Consider the following 7,965-nt stretch of genomic DNA (forward strand, 5'->3'; position numbering starts at 1 on the left):
TATATATATAAAATAAGATGATTGTCCTTTTTGTGTGTGTTTATGAAGGTTCCACTGTTGCCAAGGCTTATGGTCCCTCAAAAACATTTGGAAAAGCTGCTGGAACTGGCCTGTTGCAGCCTTCTGGGGGATCACAGTCCAAAGTTGTACCCATCGCCAGCCTCACCCCTTACCAATCCAAGTGAGTTGTACAGGGCAAGCACAGAACTCCTTACCAAATGTTACATGAAGTTCCTGTGGGCTGTGAGTGACTTATGTGTGGACTTTGGTGTCACCACCACAGAGAATGAGTTTTGTTTTGTTTTACTGAGCTAGAGGAAGATACAAATTGTGGCAACCTCTATCACTCTTATCAGAAAGAATGGCAAAAATAGCAATCTGCCATAGCCTGTAAGACTTCATTCAGTTTTGAAGAATTTGAAGTTTAGAAATATTTACTGATTTAAGAATCTCTTGGTAGGCCTAGGAATTTAAAAAAAAAAAAAAAAGGCTAACTCATAAGGCATTTAATCTCCTATAGACGTGACTTTTGGTCTAAAAATTGTTACTATGATTTAATTTGGCTAAGATCATCTAGCCTATTTGTATTAACCATATTAATAGTCCCTAACCATGTATTTCTTTGCTATTACTTTTTTAGTTTAAAAAGTAATTAGAGCATTGAAAATTAGTAAATTCTGTTTTCAGGATCCTTTTTGAATATGCTTTTATTTATTCTCCAATACTTGGTAAAATAGGGGAGATAATTTCCCCTGTGAAATTATAAGAAAATTAGTGTGCCTAGGACCTATGTTGAGGATGGGCACCAGGCCTTTGAGTAGGGTCATGGCACTTCAGTGTGTTTACTTCCTGTGGCCCACAAATTCCACATTCTGTAACCTCGTATTTATGCTTGGCATGCATTAGAAATGAGACAGAAATTTGATAGTGATTATGTCAGTTCCCATAATTGAAAATAGTAGCAAAATATAATTGCTGGTATAGCTGCATTTTTTTTTTTTCCTTAGAACCTTTCATTAAAGAGATATTGTTGCCTTGGTGATGGTTTTTGGAGAAGGGAAAGATTTATAAATTTACTTATTTGACAGGAGAATGAGTTAGTGTTAAACCACCTGGTATGTTTTCTGTTTACTTATTCTGTAAACTGTCAAACCTGTGTGTCATCTTGGGGTTTTAATTAGCTGTATTAAAATATAGCTAACATTGACAAACGGAATGTGCCTCAGAGGAGAAGGGCCATAGGCAGATGATCTTGACCCCGTATTCCAAGTAAGAAAGACTCCAAACACCACTGTTGTCTATTTGGTTTTCAGGTGGACTGTTTGTGCTCGTGTCACCAACAAAAGTCAGATCCGGACGTGGAGCAATTCCCGCGGCGAAGGGAAGCTTTTCTCTATAGAACTTGTGGATGAAAGTGTGAGTATGCACCACATGAGGAGGTGGGATTGCCGGACTCTGTGATGCAGGGCTCAGCTCTGAGACCCATGAGCTAGCAAGAAACATGACTGTCATTGTGGTTGCCTTTCTGTTGTTGACTTCTGATCTGTCTAGGATGGAGGGCTAAAATGTCATAAAATACTCAGTCTTAAAGGAAAGTATTTGTAGGGATAGAAATTAGTCGTATATATACATACACACACACGTGTGTGTGTGTATTTTTTATTGGATTTTTGTGTATTTCATACATAAAATCATCTTTTTCTTTTTGTTTTTTTGAGACGGTCTCCCTGTAGCCCCAGCTGACCTGGAACTCACTATATAGACCAGGCTGGCCTTGAACTTGCAGAGATCCACCTGAGTACTGAGATTAAAGGAACTACTACACTCGGTCCACATAAAATCATCTTTTTCTTTTTGTTTTTTTGAGACGGTCTCCCTGTAGCCCCAGCTGACCTGGAACTCACTATATAGACCAGGCTGGCCTTGAACTTGCAGAGATCCACCTGAGTACTGAGATTAAAGGAACTACTACACTCGGTCCACATAAAATCATCTTTATACCCCCAGAAATTAGTCTTTTAAATGCATAAGTAGGGGCAGGAGAGATGGCTCAGCAGTTAAGAGCACTGGATGCTCTTGTAGAGAACCCAGGTTTGATTTCCAGCACCCACATGACAGCTAACAACCATCGGTAACTCCAGTTCCAGGGGATCCAAGGCCCTCTTCTGCCCTCTACAGGCATTGCATGACATGGGTGCACTTACATGCAGGCAATACACTCATACATAGAATTAAAAAAAATAATAAAATATTTTCAGTGCATAAGTGGCCTCATGGGCAGAAGAAATGGAAACAGTATTTGGCTTGCTGGAGGCTTAGTTGGAACCCTGTGCTGTGCTTGCTGCTGAAGAGTGGAGAGGAACATTGGGCTTCAGCAGAAAGTGGCAGCTACTTGAACAGTGGAGTTTGTAGGAAATGAATTCTGACCATACAGATCTACTTAAACAAAACAAAATGCTGCTGGTTAGGCTGATGAACCCCAAGCTTTCACCTCATCATATCCTCTTAACGATACAGCATGGCAAATACTGAGCTGTGCTGGCAGGCTCAGTATCAGAACCTAATTTTCTGCAAATTGTCAGTTTAATCTGCAGTTGGGTAAGATTTCTGCCATTTGTTTAAGTTTCTTATCCATCTTTAACATATTGCCTGATAGAAAAGTAAAAGTGAAATCAAATCTGAAGCAACTTGAAAGCATGACTGGTTACAACATTTTTGGCAACAACTCGGGACTGTGAGGTAATCCATCCTCTAGGTGCAGGCGTGAGGACTGCCGAGTCATCCTGATCAGCTCACTTCCCGTGGGCTTTGAGCCTGTCACTCAGGATCCAGAACTTCTTGTTTTTATTATCAGAATTAAACTCTTCCTTGTTTTTTTTTTTATTATTTTTAATTTTTAGACAACGTTTTTAAAAAATCTTAACTTATCGTATGTATATGCACACAGGTGCATGTGTGTCCCAAGATGTGTGGAGGCCAGAGATCAACTTTGTGGAGTTGATTCTCTCCTATCTTTAAGTGGGTTCCAGGGTTCAAACTGAGATCTTGAGGCTTGTGTGGCAAGCACCTTTACCTGCTGAGTCATCTTGCCAGCATCCTTGTTTTAGGTTTTTAACTTGAGGTGGTGAAATCATGATTATGGGCTCAACTAGTTGAACTTCTCTTGTTTTATGAGAACTGATGGCTTGAATGTGTGACTATAAGAAGGTTGTGGATTTCTGAAATGTCTGCAGCCCTCTTGAGGATTCTCCTTGTGCTGTGGTGTTGCTCCAAAGATATCATCTTGCTCCTGCTTTTCATTGCCCCAAGTTGGGTGGAGCAGCACAGTTCTGATATGCTCTCACTTGCTTCGCAGGGTGAAATCAGAGCTACTGCCTTCAATGAGCAAGTGGACAAATTCTTTCCCCTTCTTGAAGTGAACAAGGTATGATGGTGTTGATTCAGAGCTGACACAGTTGGATGGTGCAGAGGGCACATGGGGACCACCTGCTGGAGGGTTACCTTGTAGGGAAGGGTTTTGTGTCTGATTTGCTGACTGCCTAGCATTCCTTGGCTTGGCTTCTTTTGTAGGTGTATTATTTCTCAAAAGGCACCCTGAAGATTGCTAACAAACAGTTCTCAGCTGTTAAAAATGATTACGAGATGACCTTCAATAATGAGACTTCTGTCCTTCTCTGTGAAGATGGCCATCACTTACCTACAGTTCAGTTTGATTTCACAGGGATTGGTAACCTAGAGAGCAAGTCTAAAGACTCACTCGTAGGTAAGTTCAGGGTCTAGGACAGAGAGTGGTGATGATTAGCTTTATCTTCATCATATGGGAGGTGTACAGCACTGTTTGCCATTCAACCCTTGGTCACGTTCTCCAAGGAGCCTTGATCTGGCTGCTTTTAAGACATTGTTCCTGTGTTTCAGACATAATTGGGATCTGCAAGAGCTATGAAGATGCAACTAAAATCACAGTGAAGTCTAACAACAGAGAAGTTGCTAAGAGAAATATCTATTTGATGGATATGTCAGGGAAAGTGGTGACGGCAACTCTCTGGGGAGAAGATGTAAGTCCTTGCATTGAGCAGACAGCTCCATAGATGGGTTGTCTTGTCCTTTTGCATTGTGGGGCTTTGGCCACAAAGGTATAAAGGGTTGTGCTGTCCGGCAGTTATTTGAAATCCTTTACTTGTGTGAGTTTCTCTGTGATTTCAACTTATAATGAAATGCTCCTTACTCTACCTCTAGGAAAGTAAAGCTAGATTATTTTGTGTAAGTCCAAGCAGATTCTTGAGTGTAAAGTCTGTCTTATGAGTCCATGTACTATATTGTCCGTTCTCCATAAAAATTTCCTGTGCATTCTGCCTGCCAGTGATGCTTGTATGCGTTTCCTTTGCAGGCTGACAAGTTTGATGGTTCTAGACAGCCGGTGATGGCTATCAAAGGAGCCCGAGTTTCTGATTTTGGTGGGCGGAGCCTCTCTGTCCTATCATCTAGCACTATCCTTGTGAATCCTGACATCCCAGAGGCCTATAAGCTTCGTGGATGGTAGGTTTTGTGGAACTCAGCCAACAGGTTATTTGAGTCCAGGCTTTGAAAAAAGACCTGGTGTCAGGCGTGGTGGTGCACGCCTTTAATCCCAGCACTTGGGAGGCAGAGATCTCTGTGAGTTCAAGGCCAGCCTGGTCTACATAGTGAGTTCCAGGACAGCTGGGGCTACAGGGAGACCGTGTCTCAAAAAGACAAAAAGAGAGAGAGAGAGAGAGAGAGAGAGAGAGAGAGAGAGAGAGAGAGAGAAAGAAAGACCTGGTTATCATCAGCATGTGAGCTTTTGCCAAGCAGAAGCCTTTGTTATTGAGTGGAACAGTTTCTTTATTTCTTGGAGCATTATGCCTTCTGAGAGGATGGCTTTAAAGCCCTTAAACTGACAAACCCATAATCCTCTGACAAACCTGAAGGTCAGAGGAGGCAATTAGAATGTAAGTGTTGTATGCTGACCTCGATCCTGTCAAAGCAGGGTACGGCTCGGCTTCAGCAGCTGTGTGCTGAAGGACTATGCTAAGGTGTCTTTTACTCCTGGCTTTGAGCTGTGGGCATCTGGTGTGGGGGGAGAATGTGCTTTCTTAGTCTGTGGAGTCTCTTGTCCTAGTCACATCTTCTAATGTGCATTCACTGGATTATAATAAAGCATGGCGGAACAATGGGCTTTTTGTTGGCATTACACTGTTATGCCCAAAGCCCTCAAGCTGAGGAGAGGCTGTTAAAATCACCTCACCATATCTAGTTTTTCAAGGCACTAAAACTCTGTCTTAAATGAGCACTTCATCCTGAAATGTTATATGGAAGAGTTGATGTGGTTAAGGAAAACACTTTAGCCTAAACTTAAATAATTTGTATAGCTACAATCACAGAGGGACATGTGTGGTTTCCAGCTATGTCTTAGAGTTTAAGGGACTCAAGAAATAGCTCATACTTGACATTTTTGTTTTGAGTCTGATCTCAACCAGTAACACTAAGACTTGGGCAGTTTGGTGAAACAGAGTGATACCATCTGAGCCATCCTCATGAGTGTGGGCCATGCAGACTACTCACTATTCTCATAGCTGGTATTGTATTACATGACAGCATCCCTTAGTAGCTTCATCAGAAATAACCATGGCTTTGATTTGTTTTTGTTGGTTGATTCTCTTCCATATTCTGAACACAACCTCAGGTTAATTGTGTACCTACATTAAGGTGTTCATATTTCACTGTCAGTGACTGTGATCACAGATAACATAAAAAGACATGTCTGTCCCCTGAACAAAATAACCTGCCACTGATCTAAGAGAAGTTGTGTGCACACACCCCACCCAGGCAAGGATTAACGGTGTTTAGATCTTGACTCTAGCAAAGTGGAATTCTTATTGTAAGAGCTGCCTCTGTTTTTGCTCTGTTGGCACCTGATGAGCTGTCTTTGGTGGCAAATGTCTCCTTGGAGTTTTTGAAACCATAAACTTGTGTAGCTAGTAGTGGTGAAACAGATTTATGGACCTTGCTGTGCCTCTGTGACGGATTTAGCTGTTTACCTGACAGAACGAGGTGATTGTCTGCAGCTCAGGGCAGCAGCCGTTCTGTTGGACGGTCTCATTTTAGGGAGCTGTGTGGCTAGCTTTTAATTATCTACCACTCGGATGATGTTTGATGTTTTTAATCTCAGGCTCACTGCTGTTCACCACTAACATGTTCTTCCCACTTTCTCCCTGACTTCCTTTCCTTCAGATCAGCTGATAACCAAGAAGTACAATCAATTCTAATAATAATTTAATGTAAATGAATGTAACCTTAATGTTTGCATAAGTAAAATCTCACTAAGAAGGCAAATGTATAACAAAGCAAATAATGCCTTCTGATGGAGAGCTTTGGGCTATATAACTGATTAGGCTCTGTATTGGGCTTAAAAGATGTCCTACTGCTGGGCGTGGTGGTGCACCCTTTACTCCCAGCACTCGGGAGGCAGAGGCAGGCGGAACTGGATCTCTATGAGTGCAGGGCCAGCCTGGTCTACATAGTGAGTTCCAGGACAGCTGGGGCTACAGGGAGACCCTGTCTCAAAAAGACCAAAAAAAAAGATTTCCTACCATGAAAACATTTTTAGCTGACTTGTTAAACAAAAATGTCCATTTTCATCCAGTACATTTCAGTGATGATGTAAGCAGCTTCTGATTGTGGTGAACCTTAGATGCTCAAGGGACTGACTGTACCATATTGTTGCTTTTTTTGTGCTGACTTTTTTCATGGCTAGTGTTTTTAGGGCTCACTATGCAAGCCTTGTTTAGGAAAAGGGTATGTGGTACTTCAGCACTGTTTGTCTTGACCACTGGGGGTCATTAAAGCAAATGAGATAAAAAGAAAGGGCATTCTATCTCTTGAGACTAAAGTAGTTGGTTTGTTGTTTGTTGTTGTTGTTGTTGGGTTTTGGGGGGTTTTGTTTTGTTTTGTTGTCTCTTTGAGACAGGGTCTCCCTGCACCTCCAGCTGGCCTGGAACTCACAGAGATCTGCCCTGCCTCTGCCTCCTGAGTGCCGGAATTAAAGCCTGTGCCACCACACCCTGCTAGACTAAGGTGTTGTAGAAAGTACCAGTCCATGTGACCAGGATCTAGATGGGGGTGGGGCTGAGAGCTCATAGCTGATAGATCACATGATTCGCACATCTGAGAAGCTTGGAAGTGCTTGTCATCATTGCTTACTTTTTTCAGGTTCGACTCAGAAGGACAAGGCTTAGATGGTGTTTCCATCTCTGACCTCAGAAGCGGAGGAACAGGAGGGAACAACACCAACTGGAAAACTTTGTATGAGGTTAAATCAGAGAACCTGGGCCAGGGTGACAAGGTATCTTACATTCCCCTCACTTGGCAAAAACTTGGAAAGTTTGCCCCAGGTTGAGTTTTAAGTCTGCTTTCAAATACTAATTCAGCGCCATCATACTCACCTGGGACTCTACACAGAGGATTAGTAGCCCAGAGGCCTTGCCAGGGTGCCACATGACTGCTTTTCCTTGTTGATTTTCTCACGTTACTATGCAGTGGTTAAGAATCCCTGCAGAGTGCTCATCCCTGAATAGAACACCTATAGCAAACTTCTGCCTCCCAAGGCTCAGGGTGCATTGCGGAAGACGGGGCAGGAAGATTCTAAGAGCCAGAGGTGGTAGATGACCACAAGGAAACAGAGTTTTCCAGAGAGCTGATCAGTTACTCATATGAACTCATAGCAATGGTTACAGCGTGCACAAGTACCATGCAAGCTCAAGCCAGATAGAATCCCAGCATAGACTAAAATTTCAGCATAGACTTGGGGAAGTGGGTAAAAAACCCCAACCCTATCTGAGGAACTACTGGAACCAAAGGAGAGATTCAGTCTCATTTAAGGGTAAGACTCAGTAGGTTGACTAGGATGAATCCACACTGAAGGGCATTTGGGGACTCTATAGGCCTTTA

General features: G+C 42.5%; 1 protein-coding gene across 2 annotated transcripts in view; it reads left to right on the forward strand.

The window, feature by feature from the left end:
• The window catches only part of Rpa1 (replication protein A1), a 78,786-nt gene that overhangs the window by 58,980 nt on the left and 11,841 nt on the right, over positions 1-7,965 (forward strand). For both annotated transcript variants that reach the window (XM_008828791.3, XM_029561447.1), the window contains exons 7-13: positions 49-181; positions 1,314-1,416; positions 3,356-3,424; positions 3,571-3,763; positions 3,916-4,055; positions 4,388-4,536; positions 7,228-7,360. In XM_008828791.3, the coding sequence (XP_008827013.1) occupies positions 49-181; positions 1,314-1,416; positions 3,356-3,424; positions 3,571-3,763; positions 3,916-4,055; positions 4,388-4,536; positions 7,228-7,360 (920 nt within the window). The remainder of the gene's footprint in view (positions 1-48; positions 182-1,313; positions 1,417-3,355; positions 3,425-3,570; positions 3,764-3,915; positions 4,056-4,387; positions 4,537-7,227; positions 7,361-7,965) is intronic.

This window comes from Nannospalax galili, unplaced genomic scaffold (assembly GCF_000622305.1).
Source record: "Nannospalax galili isolate Female #2095 unplaced genomic scaffold, S.galili_v1.0 scaffold212, whole genome shotgun sequence".
In the NCBI taxonomy this organism is placed as follows: domain Eukaryota; kingdom Metazoa; phylum Chordata; class Mammalia; order Rodentia; family Spalacidae; genus Nannospalax; species Nannospalax galili.